This window comes from Conger conger, chromosome 7 (assembly GCF_963514075.1).
Source record: "Conger conger chromosome 7, fConCon1.1, whole genome shotgun sequence".
Taxonomy (NCBI): Eukaryota; Metazoa; Chordata; class Actinopteri; order Anguilliformes; family Congridae; genus Conger; species Conger conger.
The window spans coordinates 46,290,051-46,315,538 of NC_083766.1; the positions used below are offsets into that span (position 1 = coordinate 46,290,051).

General features: G+C 39.0%; 2 protein-coding genes and 1 long non-coding RNA gene across 7 annotated transcripts; 1 reads left to right on the plus strand and 2 right to left on the minus strand.

Annotated features, from left to right (window-relative positions):
• Window positions 1-706: 706 nt before the first annotated feature.
• On the minus strand, window positions 707-16,527 carry pcf11 (PCF11 cleavage and polyadenylation factor subunit). 3 transcript variants are annotated; one of them, XM_061247640.1, is made up of 16 exons: window positions 16,188-16,527; window positions 13,771-13,896; window positions 13,045-13,227; window positions 12,726-12,908; window positions 11,266-12,263; window positions 10,656-10,839; window positions 8,266-8,524; window positions 6,190-7,814; window positions 5,685-5,781; window positions 5,258-5,371; window positions 5,018-5,132; window positions 4,626-4,809; window positions 3,742-3,897; window positions 2,857-2,949; window positions 1,869-1,904; window positions 707-1,758 (listed from the first exon to the last, which is right to left on the minus strand). In XM_061247640.1, exons 1-16 carry the CDS (start codon window positions 16,353-16,355, stop codon window positions 1,546-1,548), a joined length of 4,734 nt encoding a protein of 1,577 aa, XP_061103624.1. In that variant the 5' UTR covers window positions 16,356-16,527; the 3' UTR covers window positions 707-1,545. The 3 variants fall into 3 exon arrangements, 2 of the variants coding, with proteins under 2 accessions (XP_061103624.1, XP_061103623.1); XM_061247639.1 differs by having other exon boundaries at window positions 7,906-8,524; XR_009709111.1 differs by having other exon boundaries at window positions 1,646-1,758; window positions 1,869-2,200; window positions 7,906-8,524.
• On the plus strand, window positions 15,183-21,902 carry LOC133132299 (uncharacterized). 3 transcript variants are annotated; one of them, XR_009709114.1, is made up of 4 exons: window positions 15,183-15,494; window positions 17,572-17,656; window positions 18,180-18,490; window positions 20,137-21,902. It is a non-coding gene; the product is annotated as an uncharacterized LOC133132299 (long non-coding RNA). The 3 variants fall into 3 exon arrangements; XR_009709112.1 differs by lacking the exon at window positions 20,137-21,902 and having other exon boundaries at window positions 18,180-18,913; XR_009709113.1 differs by lacking the exons at window positions 15,183-15,494; window positions 20,137-21,902 and adding an exon at window positions 16,790-16,874 and having other exon boundaries at window positions 18,180-18,913.
• On the minus strand, window positions 19,586-24,705 carry ddias (DNA damage-induced apoptosis suppressor). The gene is made up of 4 exons (XM_061247641.1): window positions 24,347-24,705; window positions 22,672-22,824; window positions 22,087-22,204; window positions 19,586-21,973 (listed from the first exon to the last, which is right to left on the minus strand). Exons 1-4 carry the CDS (start codon window positions 24,448-24,450, stop codon window positions 19,754-19,756), a joined length of 2,595 nt encoding a protein of 864 aa, XP_061103625.1. The 5' UTR covers window positions 24,451-24,705; the 3' UTR covers window positions 19,586-19,753.
• Between the last annotated feature and the right edge of the window lie 783 nt (window positions 24,706-25,488).

The window sequence follows — 25,488 nt, forward strand, 5'->3', positions numbered from 1 at the left end:
CTAGGCCTATTTCAAGAACCCACACATTAAGTGTTTTGCAACTCACACAGAAGCAGTTCTCTGAAGAGTGTTTTCTCACACAGAGAATGAGTTTAATTTTTTTCCTTCTTTAAAAACAATGTCTCAAGGTACTCCTACCCTGGTTTTAATGGTGTAGCCACTGTTGTATCCAAATGTAAAAAAAGTCAAGCACAGTGAATCCCCGGGGAATGTAAATGTAATGTAAAACATGCATTAAGGTGATTTAAATTAATTAGCATGCAGTTCGCCAGGACTTCTAAAGTCCTGTAATGTATCGTTGTGTATGTCCAACACATCCATGACTTTCAAGAATGTTATGTGAAGCACAGCATGCCACTTAACAGTCCACATTGTAATGTTCCACCTGACTTATGCAAACATAATTTTCAGTCCATATTCAGTAGCCTACTACAAAACTCCTCTCTTAGGCTAGTGTTTTCATTGAATAATTCAAGCACTATATTCCGGTCATCAGACAAGCATTGAACAGATAGCCTTTAAGCCAAAATCTACCGTTTTTATTTGTCATTAAGGTGACAAACAAATATCTAGTCTATACACTCAAAAACAAGGTAAATGCAATACATTTATTACATGTAAATACCCACTGGAAACACATTGTTTTCACACTGGAAACAATTTTGCTGAAATCACATACTGAGAAATAACACAAACACAAAAAATATAAGTTGAAATTATTTTTATTATTAGAACCACTACAGAATCAAATCAATGGAAAAAGGAGGGGAGCATGTACCGGCGCAGGAAAACCACATTACATTTCACACACAGAGGCAAACTAATTTTTATATATTTTTTATTGAATCCAGTATTACCAAGCAGCTCTGCTTTTTTTTCCATCAAACCTCTGGAAGAAAAAAAAACAATCCTGAAAAAGTTAGAATTTAACTGAATACAACGCAATTATAAAACCTGTACCGCAGAGGAATCCAAAAGATCTGTTAAGGAATCTGAATTATTTACACTTCAAATTTTATTTTCTATTTATTTTAGAAGACAAAAAAAAGTCTAGGTCACACCTTACCTTTTGTACACCGCTACCCAAAAAAAAAAATTCTTCCTCTTAAAAGTTGTATAACAAAATGAATGTTAGTCTTTTATTTTATTTTTTTCTTCATTCTATCAGTTAGCCCAACCTTAAGCCTTCTTGGAAATAAACCCCTAATTATTACAAATTATTTTTTGTCTGAAAAACAATGCTTGCAAAGCAAACATCAGGGGTGCTAGTAGAATACCAGCATTACACAAAGAATAGCAAAAATAGCTTTATTTATATAAATTAAATCTTATACATACATTTTTTTCCAAGGTACAAGGAGCATTCACACAGCAAAAACACCTGAATTTAACAGGCAATACCAAATACAAAAATGTATTTAATGTATGCATAGCTGAGGACCCGGCCTCAGAGCTTATCAATATAAAAAATATCTCTTCTTTACAAAATGAAATTACAGTACTGTCTCACCAATAAAAAAGGGGGAGAAAAAAGCAGCATCCTTTTCAACAAATAATTGCACCGACTTCTTCAGCCTCCAACTTAACCTGAACTTTCTCTTCCACATTTTCTTCGGCAGAGCCGCTCTGTGCATCAGTCTCTTGTTTAACACTGGAACAGGTGGACTGGTCGTCTTGCTCTTGTTTAATAAACACATTTAAAGGGTTTTCCACAGGAGCTTTGCTGGGGGATGGAGTGCAGTCCACAAATGAAGACGTCTTGGTAAAGGAGAAAGTGGGCGATATAAGAAGCCAGATTAGAACGCTGGTAAATATCATGACTGTGTGTGACATCATGTGAAACTGACTAATGTGAGTTGTAAACTTACATTTTTGTAGTCCTCGTAACACGATGGGTGATATGTCTAGAAATAAGAGGCGGGGAGGATAAAGAATATTATAAATCTTTGAATTAATGGCTAAAATAACAATAAACGACGGTTATGACTTCTAATGCTTATTTACAGTTCTATTTCAATTACCACTCTGGGGTCAATCAGCTTGCAACAGTGATGCCCAGGACTTGCAAGCAGGGCACAGAGCAACTGCCTCTGCTTCCCCATGATCCAGGAACCCACATGTAAATGTGATGTGGGTCTCGAGGCAAGATTTGTGTCCGTGAGCGGGCAGAAATGCGAGAAGCTCTCTCCAGCGAATGAAACTTGGGGATCAGAAAAGACGGAGCAGCGCTCACCACGCCGAACATCTATTCTCCAAATAATAAAATGAGTAGACCTACGCAACATGATCCCGCTGATCCACAGTTTGCACAATTATAACATACAAATAAACATCAATAAGTAGCCTATCTTATGCATAAACACTTGTGGGCTCACTAATGCTAGCTTGCTAGCTAGCTAGTACAAAGGTTTACTGACGTTGCACATCAACAGCCTGGCACTGTGTGAGCAGCCAGGAACTATTTTCTTGTAAATAATTATTGTAATTAACATAATATTAATTTAAAAAAGCTTTTAACTGAATCGTCTAATTTCGATGATCATACTTGATAACCATTTTATAAAAGCAATGACTCACTCCAAGCTGTGGTATATTGTGTTGTTAAAAATAAACCCATGTGTCTCACTATATATACATCATGGCACATTTTAAATGTTGGCTAGACTGAGTGTAGTTGGTGACACTTTCCCAAAAAAAAAAACCCTACATTGATCAAGGCCAAATGGAACAAAGACCGATCTTAAGTGTCAACGTTACAGATCTGGTCCCCTATAAACAAATACAAAAATAACCTCCAGCAAACATGACTTTTCCCTTCATTAAATTAAAATCTCAATGGTGCAAGTTTCTGCATACCTTCTCTTCAACGCGGATTGCATTTTTCAGGTGCCACTCTTCCTCATCCTCCTCCCAGTACATCTCAAACTGCTCCTGGCAGATCTCACATGACTGAAAGAAGAGGGGAGGGTAATCTTTAGGAAGCATCATCCTTGCAAAGCAAAGCTCGACAACAAGTAGGTGTTTCAGGGACCACTATGAGATTGGTGCGGGCCAATATTTGATCTGTCACTATCCTAATCAGGCCAGCAAGTGTCAACTGGGCCGAAGAGAACAATGTTTTTACCATCCTGGAAACGACACAAATTAATCATCTATGTACCAACGCTTGTTTACAAAAATTAACCCAAGCCTACCACATGATGATTCATTACTATTTGTACTGTCTAATGTCTCATCTCCATTTATTTATTGCTAGCAAGCTAACTTGGCGGCCTGCAGCGTAGTGGTCAAGGTACATGACTGGGACCTGCAAGGTCGGTGGTTCGATCCCCGCTGTAGCCACAATAAGATCCGCACAGCTATTGGGCCCTTAACCCTGCATTGCTCCAGGGGAGGATTGTCTCCTGCTTAGTCTAATCAACTGTACGTCGCTCTGGATAAGAGCATCTGCCAAGTGGCATGAATGTAATGTAATGTAACCAAGTGACTAATAGAACGAACCAACTAGATATTAGCAGACTGTAATTGTTTTATCCTATGTTAAACAGCAAGGAAGTCTTTGTGGTTTCCGTTCAATGAGCAGCTAATTGTCATTCAGTATGTACAAACATATCCACCAGAGGAAAGCTGAATTTGAGATGAGTTGTTTGAGATTTATGTTGCTCACATGATCCAAAAAAGGTGCTACCAACTTGACAGCACGGAGTTAAAAACACATTAATCGGATTAAGGTCAACTCACCTCATCAACAACAGCGGGAGCCGCTTTGACACTTTGGAATTCTTTCTCTTTCGCAGCTTCCTGAGTTTTCTGCACCACCTCCTCATGGACTTTCTCAAAAAACTGACTCTTTGCCCTCTCCTCAAGGTCAGCGATTTCCTCAAATTCAATCCAGTCCTGCAATTGATCATGGATCAACTTCATGTTAAATATTCACAGGATCTAAAGGCCTTTCATCCACAGAGAAATACCATATGGGTCAGCATGAAACTTTATGCAATAATACACGAGGAGTGACTATGTGACCATGAGATGTTGTCACATAGATCAGTGTAGGAGTGACAATATCTCATGGTGTGTCACAACTATTATTGCAATGCAACAGTAAAGAAAATTAAAGATACAGTAACGCAGAATTAAACCTCTTTGCCATTTTAACAACAGAACAAAGAGCTTCTCAAGTATCGCTAGGTTACGACTTTGAGATCTCTGTTATAATGAATTAACCGAACGTAAACAAAGCGGTTTGGTTTTGCCAAGTGGTTCTATCAAGTGATAAGTAACTCCTTTCAATGACTCTCAGCCAATCAAATTGCGAGATTGGAATGAACTGTTGTACAACTTAAAATAACACATTCAATTTGTTATTTTAAGTTGTACAACAGGACAGCCATTATCTGATGCATTAAAACGGTACCATCACAAGGACACCAGAGCACCATTTACATATGACTTTGTTCTTTCAGATTGCAAATATATCTGATGGCATATGCCATGTGGTATTCCCAATATGGACTAAAGTATAATTTAGGCTTCCAGTTAGACTGGAATATCACAGCACATGATGAATAATCAATAAAACAAAACGGAACAAAATATGGGTTATAAGGGTTAATCTGGCTTACCGTAAGGCTGTAGTACCATCTTCTGTGTGTGACCTTCTTGCTGATGTCCTTTTCTGATCTGTTTTGTCTATAATGCCAATCCAAGTGATCAGCATATACATCCGTTTGCGATGCAGTGAAACGCATCCCACAAGAGTAACACTGTATTCCAGTGTACAGCTTAGTGATAACACTTTCATATCTCCTGTTAAAAGAAAATACCCCAAAATAAATATTACAAGGCTGACAAAACGCATACAAACCAAGTTCCACTACAAATTATTTTGGAAGACTAGTACTGTTGGTAAAAGATAAAACTAGCAACAGCGACTTTCACCACAAAGTTGAACTTCAACATTACTGTAGTATTCTGCCATCTTATGGTATAATTCTGAAATAAAAAGAGAGCGCACTGTTTCATGTCGTCAATAACAAAGCCAGTGAGATCAGGGACATCATGATCATCCTCCTGTTCCTCTTCCTCCTCCTCTTCAGCTGTTGGCTGTATTGGATTGGGTGCGGGTGACTCTGAAATTCACAGGTAAAATTCAAAACATCTAGGTAAGAAGGTTGTACAATAAGCCAAATTTTAAATTCTTAATTTTAAAAGTGAGAAATTCAGGAAAATTTGAATATTTAATATTTTAGTTTACCATTTGGAGGTGCGTCTGTCTGAGTTGGCTTTATTATCCCTGTATCGATCAGCTTTGCTAATAGGTCGTTGACATCAACCTGGCCAAAATGACTTTCAGATGAAAACTGTGGACCTAAGAAACAGAGAGTAAAATTGCAACATGAAGCCCTTGTCATTAGCAAAACATTAATTCACAGGACATTTATCGCAACTATGCAAGTCAGTAAAACAATAGAAAAGCAACACATGCAAGCGACACATGCTGAGAATTACACATCCTTGAAGATATTTCAGAATTTAAGCACTGTTCTTCAACCAACAAACTGACAAATAAATTGAATTATAGGGATTATTGGTTTACTGTCTCAATGGGAAAAAAAAAAGATGCAAAAAGACAATAAAAAAATAAATAAGAAAAGATGCAAAAGACAATAAAAATGCCTCACCTGCTTGGTTGAAAGGCACAGGGTTCTGTGTTTGTATGAAGGACTGGATGAAAGGGGCTGGCAGCTGGGGTTTTCCAATACCAGAGAGCATATTCATCTGAATTAATAAATCAATAAATAAATAACCATTCCTCCGACTGTAATTGTACTCACAATACAATGTACAACACTAGGACACCTTAAATCAATCAGTTATGAATCCTGTCCATGAGAAACGTTCAGATCGTTTAACAAAATAAGCTTTCACAAATGTCTCACAATGTTAGAAATGTTTCACTGTAGTTGTAATTTTAAGTTGTACAACAGGACAGCCATTGACCCTACTGCTTTGGGACTACAGAAATACTGGCATATTCCACCAGAGTGCAAATGAACAAAAAAGGAATGATTGCTGTGATATTTCATTCATAATTTCAAACAGTTGAGCACTTCTCACATTAAACATAAAAATCTATTATCATTAAAATAAAAATTAAAAAAACTATTACACAAGCGTGGCACTTACAGGCTGAGGAATATTTCCCACCGGAAGTGAAGGATTCACACTTCCACCAGAGACAACCGGAGCAGAGGGGTTGTAAAAAGATCCAACAGGCCTGACATGTGTATTGGAGAAGGCTGAACCTCCAGGAACTGCCCGGACACAGAAATTGGCTCCTTGAGAGATATTTTGTCCTGGAAAAGGCTGTGGCCCACTGCTGAACACATTTAATGGCTCAGAAAACCTGTTATTTGGCATGTTGAAATTTGCTGGTTGTTGGCTGCCAGGATTAGCCAGTGGCCCCGGACCCTGGGGTGTCTCAAACATAGGCAAGCCTTGTGGTCGCAGCTGGTTTGGTAACCCACAGTATCTGGGTGGTGGTTGTTGTCCAGGTGGGCAGTCAAATCGAGCCATACCTTGCTGCCCATCAAATATCATAGGTCCAAGTTGTCCTTGAGGGTTTTCAAATCGTATAGCACCTGGCCCAGATTGAGGCCCATCATATCGAACTGGCCCTTGTCCTTGGGGGCCACCAAATCGCACTGGCGGTTCAAACCTCGCAAGGCCTTGTGGAATATGGGGATTATCATATCTCATTGGCCTTTCAAACATATTAGGTTGCATCTGTAACCCATCAAATTGACCTTGGTTGTCAAACCTGCCTGAAGGTTGCTGCTGCACAACTGGCCCATCAAATCGGCCTGTTCCTTGTTGAATATGTGGTCCATCAAATCTTCCAAGACTGTGCGGTTCACTGAATCTTGGAGGACCAGTTTGCATAGATGGACTGTCATATCTAATAGAATCATCAAACCTCTCTTGACCCTTATGTAAATGTGGGCCATTGAATCTTACAGGCCCTTGAGGACCATCAAATCTACTTTGGCCCTGCGGAGGTTGACCATCAAATCTTGAAGCGTTATGAGGCCCAGAGTGCCCATCAAAACGTCCTGGTCCAGGATTCACATCAAACCTGCCTTGTACATGAGGTCTTGATGGTCCCTCCATCCTTGGCTGGCCCATGTGACTTGGGCCATCAAAAACCATGGACTGTGGACCTTGTGGTCCATCAAACCTCTGAGGGTGTTTTGCGGCATCATATCGTGATAAACCAGACAGCGAAAGGCTGCCTTCTGAAGAATGAGGCGGTGTCTGTCCTGAAGCTTCACATAGCATTTGACCTGGTTGTCCACTTCTTCCTGGTCCTGATGGAATATCATGTCTAGGAGGTACTTCCACACTAACTGGAACATCACCCTCAGATACGGTCATGGGCTGCTCACAGCTGGAGGGAATGTCAAATCTCTCACTGGGGCTGGGTTCCCGTACAGTCATTGGGAGGCTGTCAACTTCTAAGCTGGATGAACTGTCAAAGGCCCTCACAGGTGATTTTCCAGCAAGTCCATCAAAACTGACCGGACTTGGGGAGTTTTTGTACAACAGACTAGAATTTGAAGGTCTATCATTTTTTCTAAGCTCATCGAGCCTTGAGCACGGCTGGTTTACAGAATCTTCAAGCTTCATGGCTTCATTTCCTCCTCCATATCTCTTCTGTGCTTCCAAGCTACTTTTTCCTTGATCAGTTTCCTCATACGGTGGCCTCTGAAGCTGCGGTCTCTCATTGTATGGTGAGTGAGTATCTCTTCCACCTGTAGGAAATATTGAATAACATGATCAGCAATTAAGCCACTTTAATTAAGCTGATATTTTTAATAAACAAACCTTGAACTTTGCACTTGCCTTCCAACTTAACCTTTAGTCTGTCATCACTATAGTCACGAGGATCACCTCTCTTCCTGTAATCCTGTCCAGGCTGTCCCTTTAGCCTGAGAATTCCCCTTTTATTACTAGGCAAATCTTTAATAACATCTACAGTAGCATGCTCTTCAAACATGACTTTATTTTCTTGAGAGCACTTAGGTCCTTCTGGCCTGTTACTCTTTATAGGGGAAGTACACATGGGTACTTCAGTAGCCTCATCATGTTTTCTAAAGTGGCTATCCCCAGTCCTTGTTCCGGGGTGTCCTTCGGGGAACTCAATTTCTCTCACACTCGCCTCCTCGTTCGAGAAGCTGTCGTCTGCATCCCAAACATCATTACCTTGACGCTGGACCTGGGTTCTTCTTAACTTAGCTTTATGCTCGTAGTAAGAGATTTCAGCATCAGACAGACTCCCCTGCTGGGACGGGGGTGTGGCCAGCAAGGGCTTCTTTTTCCGTACAATCTGTCCATCATCACTTCCCTCCCAAGAGTCAGATCTTTGCATTTCCTCTTGGTACAGAAAAAGCTGTTTGATCCGATGGGCCACAGCAAGGAATTCATCATGGGATATTTCACCATCAGCAAGTCTTTTGTTAGCCTATATAAAAAATATATATATATTAAAAAGATCAAGATATGCTTCACAATATTTAATATTTTCTATACATTTCTGAAATTCATAATTCTAGTTATATGTGAATGACAAGTAAAAAGTTGGCATTCACTCATTCATAGCCATGAAATGAAACCATTTTCATAAATATCAAAAATCTAATTTGCTCAATCTGCGTGTAAATGTTTTTTATATACTCAACAAAGAACATCAAAAACATTAGCCTCACTGCATTTGTCATTCTAGACCTATTGGCCATTGGAATCAGGGTTTGTGTCAATTTTGGAGCATCCAATCTTCAGCATTAAAAAAACATGTAGTCTGACACAATGTCCTGTCTAGTTTCAGATTATGAGAGCAGACATTTTGGTTACGAACGGAGACAAGGAAATTGAAGTCAAATTGATCATTTATTTTATTTTTAAATTATACAGTGCCAATTGGGGTCCCAGCATAAAATGACCAAAAAGTTGATATTCGACCAAGGTGGAAAGTTTCTTATGAAAATGAAACTTTATGGAGTTTAAAGGGTATAATAGCCTTACTTAGGACGGAGCCCCTAAAAGGAGTTGTTACTGTTATGCCTCGGCATGTTTTGATCATTTCAAAGAGAAGCTTAATTCACAATAAAAAATACTTTGATTGTTTCCTACATCAGCACCACATGGTGTATGGTAACCAGACTTGAAATACTAGCAAATATCCTGAGCAGCATTACGAAAATTCATCATCTCAAACTGGACAGAGAATTGGGTCAGACTACACAACTTCAGGTTTTTCCCTGCTTTATTGCCAAAGATATGATGCTCCAAAATAGACACAAACCTCCTATATACAGATATATATACATATATATTTTAAAGAACAACCTCTAGAATGTCAAATCCAATGGGGCTAATGTTTTGAAATTTTGAGTGCTCAACTCCCACACCTCTGGTTGATTTCTCACAGAATGACTAGCTAGCTATTTTATTCATGGTTCTTAGGCACTCCTTGAATACTGATATAAAAGGGAAGATACTATCATTTTTGCATCATTTCAAAGTACCAGTCAGTTTCAAATAAATACACTGAATTCTCTTAAATCCACCTGAGCATTTTTGGACAATTTTAAAAAGATTGGAGGTACAGAAGGACAAATATTACAGCCCCATCTAGTGGAATAAAACTGTATAAATGCATAAATTTAGTATACATTTCTGATTGGTTCATGTGCAATAAAGGATATTGCGCATTGGTATTTCAAAGGATAATACTTTACAGTAGCTGGGTTAAAGCATTCAGCGGTCAGAAATGCATGAAAATAAGTTTCAACAGTTCATATGTATGAACAGCAATTCTCTAGCATTTTTTCACATGTATCAACAAGCATCATTTTTTGTCATTGATATACACACTTGCAACTTCTAGAGATATAATGCCATGGTATTAATATTGCTACTACTTCTACTTAGGACTTACTAGAAGTGCATTTTCTTGTGATAGATGACAAACACCAAATGCCCTGAGCCGTTCAAAAACCAACAGGTCATCTGAAACTTCTATAAATACCACTAATATTTTTCTACTGCACTAAAACTGCCTGGTCAATCAAAAAACATACGATGAAGCAGAAATGGTAATGAAAAAAAAAAAAGTTCATTACTTTAAGAAACCCAGATTAGATATTAGTTCCTTCTGAAATACACACTTCTTCCTGCTGATTTGGCCAACAAAGCCACAGGTCAGAGTTGACTTCTACCTAGTCCATAACATTGGATCATTCCGGGAGTTTTCTGGAAAGGTTGAGTTTTGGACCCACTAAGGTCATTAAATTCACACTTGTTCACACAACAGATGAAATTATTAATATTGATCTTTAATAAACCCCAATATAATGTTGAACTGAAATAATCACCAAGGTGGACCTTTCTGGACAGAACAATTAATACAAATATCACACAAAATCAAATGTGCAAATAAGACCATCCTCTTCATGCAGACTGCACAGAAAACTAAAAAAGTAAATTCAGTACATTTTCAGCCAGCCTGTGCAAAACATTTCACCAAATATTATACATTTCATCGACATTCTTCACCCCTTCTGTCATAAAAAGTACCATGTGCCAAAACATACCTTTTTCAGAAGGTCGCGTTTACTTGCAGAGTTAAGCACTTCTGGTATTTGCAGGTTGACATCGATGCTGAGGCGATGCGGTTTTGGTGTGCGAGGTGTGGTAACTCTCTGACTGCTTGACCAAGATGCTTTGTGTCTTTGTGCTGATTTTCCATGTGGAAGGCCCTCTTCAGGCTGTTTCAGGCTTTGAGTGGAGCACAGAACATGAAGTAATTAGACATTTACTAGCATATTAAACATTCTTACATGCAATGGCACAGATGTTGAAGGAAGCTCACCTTTCGATTTCCACCAAATACGGAAAACTACATAATGGCAGGGCAGTAAAGCCAAGGGGATTAACCTTGAAGATCCTGAAGATATTTTCCATACAGCACAACCATCAGTGGTATATTCTACTGTTTCTGCTATAAATCTCAGATGTAAATAGAACATTCAAATTAAATAAAATGTTGAATGGGCTTTTCTAGAACCACTTCATGGTCAGGCGTTTCACTTTTTCTCCATTAAAGATTGTAGAAAGGGTCAACACCATCTCGACCAATAACAGAATAAAAAGCAAAAATTTCACCCAGGCCAATGTCGATCAACGGTCAACGCAAGTACTTACTGTTTGTTTTCCTCCCAACCACTTCGCCACCTCTTGGTATTTTCTTTCGTATCGGAAGGTAATCTCGGGGAATGGGATTCTCTTGCTTCAACAGGTCGTTCTTCTAATGACCGTTTGGCCCTCCTAGGTTCACTTGCGCTCTTTTTGGGAGTGCTTCTTTCTTCCCTAGTGTTCGCATGCGGCGGAAATTCTTCTGGGTGTGTGTGTTTGTCTCCGGCTTGCCTTCCCTTCCCAGACTTTGGTGGAGACGAAGAAATGCTTCTGGTTCTCCTCTTTGGAGACCGTCGGTCTTTCCTTTTTGGAGAGTGCAGCACGGGTGAACGAGACCTTGAGTGAGATCGCTTCCTGGTGTTGCCTTTAGTTGGTTTGGAGTCTTGTTTCTCCTGAGGCTCATGCTTGTTAACTGAACCATTCGCAAGCTTGCTTCTGGTGCCCAATGATCTGTGCTCCAAGGCTTTGGTGGGTTCATCCCTATCTTTTTTGTCAGAACCCCTTTTCTTTTCTTTAAGTTCTTCCTCTTTCACATCGGTCTTATCATGGAGGTGTTTCCGTAACCTTGGGTCCCTTTTGTTGACATCTGTGGCCTTAACATTTTCAAGTTCAGGGATCTTAGTTTTTCCTTGAACCCCTTTAGTCAAAGGGGAAGGAGATTTTGATTTTGGCTTTTCTTCAGTCAAAAAATCTTTTTTAGGGATTTTTGTCTTTTCTAGTTTACTTTGCTTTTCAGCTGATGCATTTGTTTTCTTATCAGAGGGATGTGCGGCAGTCCCAAACCCATGACTGTCCTTTTTATTTGGCACTTGCTCCTTCACATAGGCAGCTGCTGGACTTAGTCTGTTCAAGCGGGGGTCTCTTGTGGAAACCTTTGGGTCAGGTGGTGGTGGAAGCCAGGGTTTAACAGGTTGTGCAGTGGTCAGTAGACTGACTCTCACCCCAATACTAGGCTGGCTTGCAGGAATATTGGATGGATTGGTTACTGATACCAACTGATTAGCAGCCTTTGAAAAAGGAGACAATGCATTGCATATTCAAGTTCGGGTTGATTAATATTTTGTTTATAAACAGACAAAAGATAAAACTTGAAATTGTAAAAATAACCCAACCAAAATACACTTCAAAAAAGATTAAAAAATCAAGAACCACTTTGTATATGGCTTTCATTTTCTCGAATTTACCCTCAGAACTGATAACATGTATACCTTCAACAAATACAATAATAATACAAAACAATGCAGTTCAAATAGATATTGGCAAGAAATGTTACATTTGGCATTTGACACTGTGGGTTCTTGGAATGACAAAGCAAAAGTAAATGTGTGCACAAAACCGTACACTAAAACAAGGATTGATATTAATAAATAAAGGAAATTCTTTTTTCAGTAAACATATATTTCTCAACACTCAATGCAATGGTTCACTATCACTTTAATAGATGGTGGTGGGGAAAAGCCGACACTCACCAGTTGGGCTTTTGTTTGTTCAAGTTCTAGCTCTATCTTCTTCTGCTGTAGCTCAAGCAATTGCTTTTGCTTTGCAAGCAACTGCTGCCTTATTACTTGCTCCTGGGTCAAATTCTTCTCACTCACCACTGTGTGGACCGGAGGCTGTGGGGTTTTGGCTCTTGGAGTGGTTACTTCCTCAGTCTATGCGAGAAAAGAAATGTATTATTGGGACAATATTATATCCGTGTTTAATTGTGTGAACTCGTGCAACCATTTCCCCCCAGCTACATGAATTTGTTATTACAAAGTTATTATAAACCCCCCACAATACACTTACCTGTTTTAAAAATTTGGGGTTGACATGGATGCTGGCATTCACATTTGGTGGAAGTGGTTTTATGGGCCATGCAGGATCTACTGAATTCACTCTGACATCTAATGCATAAAGTTTCTTCAACGGGAAAATATCGTCCCAGGTGGAGCGCAATTTGAACAGACTTTTTCTAGTGTTCTCATCAACCTAAAATGAAAAGACACAACTTGGTGCAAAGTCTGACATCCATGCTTGCTTTCAGCAGTCAAAACAAAGACTCAATGCTACAAATTTCAGCTATCTACCAATTCAGTGCTTTATCATAGAGAATTAAAACTTTAGACTGGGCCTAAGTTATACCAGTTTAGAAGGGATTAATTTTAAGAAAACTGTAGTCAAAATATGTGCATGTGTAGGTTTCAAAGGCTTCCTTTTGGCAAACATGCCATGTGCTTACAGTGAACATGTGTAACAAGCCAGGATTTGGAATAAAACCGCACAACTCAATGTTGAGCACTCATTTCATGCTACCCGGAAAAAAAACAACATGCTTGTTTTGTCTTAAAAAATATATGTATATATAAATATCTTGATTTTTTTGCCAACCCCAACCCCAAAACAGATGGACAAATACTTAAGTTAAATACAAAATAAACTCAAATCACAGGGAACTACTATGCAAGGGGATGTTTAAGAGACATTTTAGTGACAGTGTTCACAAAAGGACCAAAAGGAGACAAAAGTAGATACCTTTTCAAAAACACAAATAAACGAAGTGACTAGGTTTTTAGCGAAAACTTCAAGATATTCGCCCCCAACATTCTTCACTATGGAATCCACTAAGTACAAAACTGGAAGCTTCTCTGCTGCAGGTGCCTAGAGTAATAGAAAACTTGAGAGTTTAGAAGACAAGCAAAAATATACATTTGACAAATTAAATGGCATCAGTCACATTGATTTACACATGTAAAGCACACTATTTACAAATGAGAGCCTAGTTGTTAAGTACCAAGTGTTCACCATGAGTAAAGTTCTTTCAATGTTAGTTTCATCCTCGCACCTTTTTTGCTGCCATCAGGAGATTAACTGAGCACCATTTATGTTTTTAACCAAGACTTAACCAATTTTATTGTGCCCCCCCAAGAGTCACATCCACTACAAGAAAAGTAGTCAATATGCTAATGCAGTACTGAAGGGGAAAAACTGGTATTGCAGAAGTGGAAAGGTTTTTTTTTTTTGTCTTTTCTTTTTTATCAAGTTGCATCTTTTTAGTTTTTCCAGACAGTAAGCCAACATTTTGCCAGCTGGCTGAAGTGGAGTCATCCATGGTCAACAAAACATATCCATCCGGAGATGTCCTCATTCAGTCCAGTCCATGAAGAAAAAGGTGTAAAAGTTGAAAAAAAAAAAAAAAAGCAGCAGGCACTATTATTATTATGGTACATTGTAAAGTTCCATATTTACAGATGAAACCAACTCTTAAATTCTATGAAAAATAGGGGGAAAACTTTTGACAACCTTCTCATTAGATGTGACTCAAAGCAAAACCCAAGGTCCAGAGTTAATTTCATTCATTAACAAAAAAGTAATTCACCACCGTTTTTGGAAATTCTCCTGACCACCCTTTAAGACAGATCTGCATTTTATTAAAAAAAATATATAAAAATAAAGTTCAATCTCAACTTCATGACACATTCATTAAGCTGAAAAACTTGAAATATACAGATCTGTCAAATGATTTATGGAAGTTACATTGCTATTAAATAATTTTCTTTAAATGTTAAGACCCAGACAGCAGCTAACGTTAAACACCCTCATTCCACATGGAAAAATACGCATGAGGTAATTTAATAGTTCCCTTTCCCAAATGACAATAGCTTTGAGTATATTATAACAGTTTGGTCGAACCTAGACGCTCTAACTTATATCAAAAAGGAAGTAATTACCATTGTTTTGAACAAATAAATTACACTGGGAAATAAAAAAAGACAAAACCGTATTTCATATTTTTTATTGACATTTAAAATACCAGTCATTCACATTCCAAAAATTCAAATTAGCAACGAGTAAGTTATGCAGTCTAAATTCCTCATTACTTCCTTTGCAACATTAAACCAACCAGAAATTGCGCATAAGTGACATCAGTAACGTTACTCACAACGTTAACGTGTAACTTGGCATGGTAGCTGCCCTGCATTTTCAACCAGGAAACGGCGCCTGAATTTCTATTCGTAGAATTAAATGTTTAGCCCCTTTAAAGTCAATCTGTTTGAAAGCTATGGCTAACAAATTCAGCCTACCATTAAGCCTAGCAATACGGTTACTGTTCTTCTCAAAAGAACCTGTTTGCCATGCTAACTTTCTGGCTAGACGCCGACTTGGCTAACGCGCTAACTTACGTTAACGATTAACTTTGCTAGCTAGGTGAAGTAACTTACAGAAATCAACTTTGTGGTTGAAAATGCAGAGAAACGGTAAGCGAGATCTTACAATTCTAAATAATCTGAAATCTTCATCAAATTCTCACATTTGTATTGAAACTAATCTTGCCAGCTGAGGCCTGCTACACGTGCGACTGACTGTCAACTTGGCCAGGAACAAGAAATGGCCTCGTTATTGATTCTGTTAACTTGTCGCCATATTGCTGCCATCGGCCAGCTTGGGAGATAAGGTTAAACTAAATCGAAATCAGACACATTAATTAGTAATAGCAACCAACAGGTTTGGTCATCTTACTGCAAAAGCTAATACAATTTTACGGTGTTATGTTCTGGTAGACAGGTACGTCAGCCGTCGAAATGCACTTCAGTTGAAATGCATATTCTACCCGCTTCATAACGAACATTGACTAAAATACAGCGAACACCCGTTAATTCGCCAACACTTAGCAACCAGATGTCGATCGAAAGTTAAAGATTCAAATAGTATACGACTGTCCGCTAAATTAATATCAACAGTAATGACATTTCAGCATGTAAATTAGCTAACATTAGCTCGCTAGCCAATGTAGGTAACCTCAACTATCCAGCGAAGTGACTAAGCAACGCAAGTTACACAATGAGGTCGCCATATTGCCTTGGCTGTTTTCTAAATACGCGTAGCTAGCTAGTTAGCCCGTCTACGTCGAAAATAAAATGGCTGAAATAAAAATTCTATGTTATAAAAACCTTGGCGATTTGTGCTTCAATTATTGCGACGATATCCTTGGCGAAGTGCAGGTTCTCCTCCGCAAGAATGGTCAGCATGTTGATGTGAGGTTTGCTGTTGAAAGTCAAATCTTCCAGGGACGACAGATACTCTCTGCAAGCATCTTCCCTCGCCGCGTCGTCCGACATCTTTCCGTCTATTTGAACTTAAATTTGACTCCTATCTAATTAAACCAACCGCGTATTACGGAACAGTCCTTCTGAACATTTGTTTTTTCGTTATGTCTTCTCAAACAACGTAAAACCGTTTCCCTTTCTCTTCCTTAGTCTTTTACGTTACACTGAAATTTCTGCTGTAGAAAATGGCCGCCGAGGTTCAGTAAACCAGCGTCATACGAAATTATTTATACATAATTACGTCACTAGCTTTTGATTGGCTAGTTTGTATTTGCCGACCTTATTTAATCCGGATGATTTTTTTTGTAATCAAGTAGGCAGCATTTGAGAGTGTTATTGGTTAAGATAGACCATCACATTCGTTCAACCAACCAGCGTTGAATGCGTTGTATATCGGTGACGAGATAGATTACTACGCCTATTTTCGAATGTGACAGTCAGCACGTCTCGATTGGCTGCAAATTCTCCAGGTTATATACCCCGCCCAATGTTATTTCGAACGCTAAATTCATTTTCGACGGATACAAAGAAGTGTGTACATTTTATGCTCACATTTTCAATCTTAATTAGGGTGTCAAGGACTGAATGTAGGAGACGCGGAATTGTTATTATACATTGCTTTATTAATATTCCGTAGTAGGTGTCTATAGCAGCACCCATTTTGGCTTGGTCACTTTTTTGAAACTGGGTGGTTCTCCCACGCAGTGTGACGTTGTGTGAAACTAAACTGCTATCAGTACATGTTACTAGGCCTGGAGAGCAAATTTGCCACAGGGACTGAATTTTATGAAAAACATACTTTTGCATACTAGGCCTAGGTTTTTAATCTGATTTGGACCAAACTTGATTTGTTGCCTTCAGTGTAACTTACTTATTTTTTAAAAACAATCTGGCCACCACAGAACCGAACATTGTGATAAAAACTGCCATGTAAACAGGAAGAAGGCGTATCTCCTAAATGCTTTGTCCAATTATCTTGACATTTTTAGTGTTAGTTCAAAATTGAATTTAGTCAAGGACTATGCATAATATGTGTTTGTGAAACTGGGCCTAAATGCTTTAACTTTAAATGTGATGACTATTTCAGATGTTAATTTGTCCAATTACTTTTGCTCCCCTAAAATGGAGGGACTATATGTAAAATGGGTTGTAATTCTGACATGGGTAATTCCCTTTTAAATGCCCTCAAATTAAAGCTAACAGTCTGTATTTGAACCTTTTATTTCAGATCCAATATGCTGGAAGGAGCTGGAGTCAAAACACTCCAAATTAATTCTCCACCACACCTTCAAATTTTGGCTCAAACATGTATGGTAGGGTTGTCACCTGTCCCTTATAATATTGAATCATCCTGTATTTAATTTTTAAAAATGTTTTGTTCCTCATTGAAACAAAATGTGATGCAATTTTCCCACACACAGTTCCATAAACACACAAAGTGTTTCACAGTGTTGAGAATAATATAATCCTGAATGATTATGGCTTGATTTGACTTGATTTATGAGGTTGATTAGGTCACTGTCAGTAATCTTAAAGATGAAACATTACTGTCTGTTAATGGGGTTTGGCATCATTTGTTCAGCTTTGCAATCATGGAGACCAGACTGGATGAGAGTAACACTCTTCTGCTTGTCCACAGCCAGCTACAATGCCTAGGGCTTCCTCTTACAGCTTTATTCAGAGAAAATAGGATGTGATTGAAACTGCCAATGAAAATTGCGTTTATTTTTATGATGCAGCCAATTGATTAGGGTAAAATAATGCAGGATGGTCACTGATGTATAGGTGAATTGTCATGAGCAAATCACTAATTCGTGTTCACTTGTATGTTTGAAGGAAATAAAATTGACCTGGTGGAGAAAAGAGAAGTTTCCACACAGAGGGCAGAAGAATTTGCTGATGCAGAGTATGTGGTATCTGGAAACGTCAGCCAAAGCGTCAGACAATGTGGAGAAGCTTTCTTTGACCTGGCCTGTGAACTGATATGCAAAGCCAAACAGAATGCGCTGATTAACAATGAGGCCTCTCCCATGCCAAGGGAGGGAAAGACCATCAGCTTCTTGAACTGCTGCAGCTTTAGCAAGCTTTTTGCCAGAGCCACAATTTCTCCATACTAATTGCCATTGAACCACCATCACTCTCCTAAGGTGATTTGTGTCACTTTTTTCATGCTCAATCCATCTTGTATTCTTTAAGTGATTTTTGGAAGAGGTGGATAACTATACAAGTTTCTCAGATCCTTTCAAGAACATAATATTTTAAACCCACCGCAACTGCTAATAGGGAATACCATCTCCCATTGAAAAGAATATATAGTGTATGGGCTTTGCTGACATGCTGAGAATGCAGGAATTAATTTGGCTTGCAGAGTTCCTGTCGGAAGTAAAAATACTGACTTCCAGGGTATCTCTCACCATAATACTGAATTTATACACCGGAAGCAGAGGACCTGGGCATATTATAAGCACACATCAGCTGTTTGATAGCTGAGAGTGAGAGTGTTTGTAGTCAGTCAAAATCATTGTTTCCCAATAAAGTCCACACCCCTGTCAAGGAACAGGGGCAACCTCCAGAAATTGAATATAGCCTACTACTTTTGGAAAATATCACTTATATTTCACAGCAATGCATTAGAAAATACATTTTTCAGTCCCTAAATTTGTGTGTATTCACAAAGATGAGGATATGGTTCAAAGGTCAATTGTCAGTCATCAAAAATTTCAAATCTCAACAAAACATTATGGATCTTGAACACAGTCACTGCATTCTTCAAACTGTTTTTAACCAAATGTCTCATTTTGTTTGTGTAAACCACAAGTCCTATTTTGTAATGATTTCCACAACTTGTTCTAAATGATTAGTCAAATCAGGGAAGAAAAAAATTCTGGATTTCAAAATTGGGTAGCTCATTATGGTTTGGATATGATACCAAACCATATTCAATACCACATTTTTGTAGGATTAAACAATACAAATCAATTACCAGAATGTCCTTTTCCGAGGAAGGACAAATGTATAATAGTGTTCAGGGATATAGGGATTTATATTTAAAATAGTTATATTTATATTTCCCATAAATCTAGAAGTATGTTCCTATGGAACATTTACAGTACACTGTATACTTATCTTTAGCAGGTCATGATTATTATTATTATGAATGTCTTCTATGCCTCCCTGGATTTAAGGGTATCCACAGCTGGTCATGTTTTGGAATAGAATTTTAGGACAGTTACGATGGTAACTCATATAGAAAACATTAGTTTAATAATGAATATTCTGAAATTTCTTTTTCCAACATTGGTAAGAACATGATTCTCTCTAAAATACTATTTTGCCATGTTACTTTTAATCATTTGTAGAGACTAGACACAAAAATGTGCAAAGGCTGCATGATCCTTTTTTACTGCAAATTAATTTCCAAACGAATCCGCAAAAAGGTCTGCAGACCAATCAAGGACCGCACTATTCTGATCAGTACAGAGGCAGGAGGTACTGGTGTCAAGAAGACAGCTGTTCTTCTTAGCAGCATGTTCAGGGGAGCTTACAACCGCTGTAATTCTTTGTCCTTCATTTTCAAAATGTGCACTTTTAACACAATCCTCTAACTTTTTGCAAGAATATTTCCCCCCGCTAGCCAAGATGATTCTTTTGCAGCAATACCTGTCCACATGTTCATGTCTCTTTATGCTTCTGGTCAGACTCCATGGGTTGGATGAGTATGTAATCTTACCCACTGACAAAGGAGCTGCATCTTCGGAGCCACAGTCTGTCATATTTTCCCTTTTAATTTCAGACTCGGTTTTGGAGTAGCCATGATGCCATGACACGTTACCTCTTAGTACAAGTCTGCTGGGTCTCTGGTCTTTGCCTCTATGTGGAAGACGACGCAAAGGCATGAGGTTTCCGGAAATGGGAGTAGACTGTGAAAAAGGGACAAAGTCCAGAGGGTCAGAAATGTCTGATCCCAACATGCACTTGTCGGTGCTGGGTTTCTGGATCTTCTCTATGGGTGTTGAATGATCCCCACATTTATGCAGAAGTGGACGACAGCTCTTCAAAAGCTTCAATGTACTGTATTCTGATGGTGGCGTCACTGTTTTGTCTTCTTCCTCTACAATGCCGACACTGTTTTGATAGCTGCCAAACAGATCGGCGGAGGCATTGTAGGCGTCTTTGGTAAAGGGTTGTCTGTTCAACAGTGTTTGCTCATCCCATCCAAACTCCCAAGATGCACCATGTCCATCTAGCTTATGTTCAGAAATGCATTGGTTGCTATGGAAAACTGTGCCCTGCTTCTTAGCCTCCTCATCCACACAACTGAATTCTTTGATTTTGTTTTTTACATTGCGGTTACATTGACCCTGGGCAGTCAAAGCCCTTAAACCTGGCACCAAGGGAGCCAAGTCCCCCTTTCCCCTCTCCAGATCTTCTGAGGCCTCAACAAAATGATCTGATGGAGACATGTGTACATGTGGACTGTTTTGTTTAACATTATGGTTTCCAGATATGTCAAAACAAAGCCCAGCAGACTTTATGAAAGACCGCCGCACCACAGCTGTAGAGGCTTGCTCTTTGACCTGTGCTCTATGTACATATGAAGTGGTTCTAAAATTGCATGAATGTTCAGTGGAACTACTAACATTTGCGTGCCTGTATATTTCATCAACACAACCCGTTTTGCTCATCTCTGCCTCCATTCTCTTGGCTGGATCACAAGCCTTGTTCTTTTGAGATACTTCAGAGAGCGTGTTAGCTTTGCTGATAAACTCACCCCAACTTTCAGAGAAAGGAAGATCCTCCCAAGCTGAAGAATTTGATAAGTTGCTGTTCCACCCACAAACCGATAATCCGTCTTGGAAAGACAACATGTCATCTTTTCCCTCAGAAAACCCACCTCTCCACCCAAGTTTTAAACAGAGAGGTTCATTTTGCTCAAGTTCAACTTGTTCAACCTTGCTAGGCTTTGGAGACTTACAATTCCCAGACTCAGTGACTGATGATGTTAGTTCAAGAGTATCAGGCAGTAAGGAGCCGCTGCCCTGGAACCTATTTGGGAGTGAGGACTCGACAGTTTCTCTAGAGTCATGGCATACCAAAAAACCCAGACAGCTTCCTTGTGAAGAGTCTTTATAGCTCACTTCCCCCTTAACATCTACTGAGCAGCACTGAGGGGATGGGACATAAGAGGGTGTGCTATGTGAACATTTTTGAGTTTGAGGTCTGAGAGATTTTCTGCACCGCCACTGTGAGCCGGCATCAGCTCCATTTGGTTCCTTCTCTTCCTGCTCTGCCGAAGAAGTGATTATCCCAGGTGACTGTTTCCAGTAGCTGTGCCACAAAGATGATCTGTTGAAGGAGGCCAATGAGCACTCAAAGCTTTGCAATGCCAGGTCAACCTGTTCTATGGAGGCCGGAGGTCTCTCGGGGTACGGAAAACCAGAGACGTGAACATCACATGATGTCTGGAGCAGTTTCTTGAAATAACTGAGAACAGAGCTTCCCCCAGCAGCTCCATTCGGCAAGGTGATCCGACTAGTGACAAATTCTCTGGAGATCCTGTTGCTGGCAAGCAATGCATGGAGCCCTTGCTCATTGAACAAGGACCTCTCTCCTGCTTCATGTCCAGGTAGCTGTTTTAAAGAGATAATGAAAAATAAATGCCTATCAAAACCAAGAATGGAGGTCAGTACACATCTATTGCAATTTCAGAGAATTCTTTGTATGGCAATAAGTGAATAACTACCTTAATTCTGAACTCAAACTGTCTTCCAACAAAGCAGTCTTCTACAGCCTTGAGTAACAGTCTATGTACACAGTCACTCTGTGGATCTCCTGCATTTTTCAGTGATTTGTCAAAAAATCTGTACATGGACAAAAGGAATACAGAATATTTAGTGTTGAAAGATTTGTGACCCCCAGACTCTTCCTCAAGCATTTTGAAAGGGAACTTGTAGTTAGAGAGATTAGTTTCCTGCAATTTGACTGGTTCGACTAGCAATCTTTAGATGATGTTAGCATTGGAGTGAAGTATCACCTCCAAGTGGAGCCACACCTATGTGAGAATGATTCATAATCAGTACCTGATGTTTCGTTTATCAGCAAAGAACATCCAAAGAAGCTGAGCGGACTTATCATGCATTTTAACCTGGTCAGGATCATAGTATTATACAGTTATGAGTTGGACTAGTGAGGCTAAACACAATCCTAATTAACATGGGTGGATTCTATTACTGTATACACTCGAGGAAAGCAAGACCGTATCAGGCCATCAATTGTATGCATATCTTTTCAAGCTTACAAAATAGAAAATTGACATGTACAACAGTACCTCTGAAGACCAACAGCAGGAATACCGAAGTATGGATTCAGACAGCTACCAAAAACTGTCACTCCAAAAATGTCACTGCATCTTTTCACATTGAGTGACAAGCGGTATCTGTAACTGATGTTTTCCTCGTTCCTCGTTCCACACTTTTGACATCTGTTAAACAGAATAAAATTTAAAATTGAAGGGAAAATAGAACACCCATTTTACAAGAAATTGCAAATTTATGCCCTTTTGAGTCAAAGTTAACAGAAAAATATGGCTCAAGTGTTATTCAAGACATGACATTAAGTAGCCTATGATTCATCACAATTAAATTCATATTTACATGATCATCAGGACAGGATATTTAAAAACACAAATCAAAAATATAAATACAATATGACATACATGCAATATCCACCCAAATTGTATGGCGCTTTGTAGCAGGAAAATGACCCCACACATAGTTCTAAAGCAACCAAGGGGTTTTTCCATGCCAAAAAGTGGAATGTTCTTGACTGGCCTGGTCAGCCACCCATCCTAAATCTAACTGAACAAAGTTTCACTTGCAGAGTAAAGACAAGACTGAAGACAAATTGCCCAAGAAACAAAAAACAAAGATCGCTGGAGTAAAGGAGTGGCAGAGCATCATCAGGGAAGATACCAATTGTCTGGTGAAGTCTATGGGTCGCAGAAGGCAGGCAGTCTTTGAATGCAAAGGATTTGCAATCAAGTACGAAATATAATGTAATTACTTTATATGAGACTATTTTAATTCATACCATCACATGTGTTCCCCTAAAAAGGTGGGACTAAAAAGGCTGGAACACTATACACTCAGTGAGCACTTTATTAGGTATTTATTACACTTATTTTTTTAGACTTCTACTGCTGTAGCCTATCCACTTAGAGTTATGATGTGTTGTGTGTTCAGAGATGCTCTGCTGCATACCACTGTTGTGATGTGTGGTTATTTGCGTTAGTCACCTTTGACCAGTCTGGCCATTCTCCTCTGACATCTCTCATAACAAGACATTTCTGTCTGTAGAACTGCTACTCATTGGATTTTATTTTGTTTTTTTGCACCATTCTTTGCAAACTCTAGAGGCTAGTGTGTGTGAAAATCCCAGGAGATCAGCAGTTTCTGAGATACTCAAACCACCCTGTCTGCCACCAACAATCATTCCACAGTCAAAGTCACTTTGATCACATTTCTCCCCATTCTGATGTGCACATTAACTGAAGCTCCTGGCCCGTATCTATATGATTGTATGCATTGCACTGCTGCCACACGATTGGCTGATTACATAATCGCATGAATAAGTAGGTGTAATGAAGTAAAAAGGTTCCTAATAAAGTGCTCGGTGAGCGTATAATGCTCTCAAATTAAACATGACCCTCTGCACTATAACCCATAGACAGTAGACGAAATAACCCATTACCTCATATTCAATGTGTTATTGCAACTCAATGTGCTGGAGTTTTTGTACTTATTCTGGTCAGAAATAACGTTACACGGGTATGTTTAAACGTAGCGTTACAACATACACAATTGCAGACCATTTCTAGCTCCGATGTACGCCCTAGTAGAACAGTTAACGTAAGCTAGGTAGCTAGCAAGCACATTTAACTAGCAAATGAAATAACTACAGCCTTCTCGATTCCGCCTGTCGAGCCAGTTCACTTACTACTGTACCTTAGTTCCGACTGCTTCTTTTGTAACCTGGAGACGCACTGTGGACAGGACGGATATATAACACAAGAATCTCGAAGAGACAACACCGAGCATATGATCTGCATTATGATCAAAGACCATACTGTATCGTAGGCATGGGACGCAATAGGTGCAATTAAAATAAAGAGGCAAAAGTTTGGCTAACTAACTCATCATTACAAAACAGGAACACGCTTATAGCTTACTAGCACTGGCGAAGTTCAGTGGAGTAGTTCAGATCTAATTCATAATCAAATTAAAGCTCACTGAATACAAACGAAAAAACAGTTAACCTATTTCTTATTTAATCGACAGCCATTTCAAAATTACTAGAGACAGCCGTTTCAAATTTCCTTGAAAAATTCGAATACCCAATAAGCTTTACTGAATCACATGATAAATAGAGACGTGACAGGTAAACAGACCAATCACACCATACTTAAAGCGGAAATAACCTGGGTATGATACGCCCTCATGCTGTACTTGGAGCCTTCGAAAATGTGAAAACTAGCGTGTACTTTAAACTGATGGTCACGAGCAGAATTAAAATTATGAAATAATTATACTGTGCTTGATTCAAATTAAGTAAATTCGTGTTTTAGATGTGTGCTTTCTCAACTTCATTTGTACCCTGTTCATTTTTCACTAGGTGTCCCTGCAGGCACTATATTTGGATTAACAGGAACCATTTAGTTTTCCTTATTCCAAAAGGTCTATGATCTTATTTGCCCGCTGAAAAAACAAAACAAAGCCCAAGCTAGGGTTTGAAACAGCTGGTTGCTGGTTAACCACTTAGACAAGCTCAAGCTATGCTTGATACATCTGGTAGCTGGTATTTAAAACTGGTCGTAGCTGGATTCTACACCAGGGCCGTACAGTCCTATGTCAGAAGTTTTTAGACTTACCAAGTCAATCACCAGACCGTAACCCAATTGAGCATACATTTCACCTCCTGAAGAGGAGATTGGAGAGGAACAACCCAAAACAAACAAGAACTGAAAGAGGCTCCGTTAAAAACCTGGAACTAAGCATTATACCACAATGCAACAGCTAGGTGATGTCAATGGGTCGCAGGCTTGATGCAGTTATTGCAAGCAAGGGATATGCTACCAAATATTACGTTA

Bases quoted from the DNA above. Each gene is read 5' to 3' on its own strand.
- pcf11 (XM_061247639.1), bottom strand. From the start codon at position 16,355: ATGTCGGACGACGCGGCGAGGGAAGATGCTTGCAGAGAGTATCTGTCG. The intron at 12,264-12,725 runs GTGAGTGTCGGC...CCTTTTTCAAAG, and splicing joins AACAAACAAAAGCCCAACTG to GCTGCTAATCAGTTGGTATC. The intron at 10,840-11,265 runs GTAAGTACTTGC...CTCCACTCAAAG, and splicing joins GGTTGGGAGGAAAACAAACA to CCTGAAACAGCCTGAAGAGG.
- ddias (XM_061247641.1), bottom strand. From the start codon at position 24,450: ATGCAGATCATATGCTCGGTGTTGTCTCTTCGAGATTCTTGTGTTATA. The intron at 22,205-22,671 runs GTACTGTTGTAC...GTCCATGTACAG, and splicing joins CCTGCTGTTGGTCTTCAGAG to ATTTTTTGACAAATCACTGA. The intron at 21,974-22,086 runs GTAGTTATTCAC...TCTTTAAAACAG, and splicing joins AGTTTGAGTTCAGAATTAAG to CTACCTGGACATGAAGCAGG.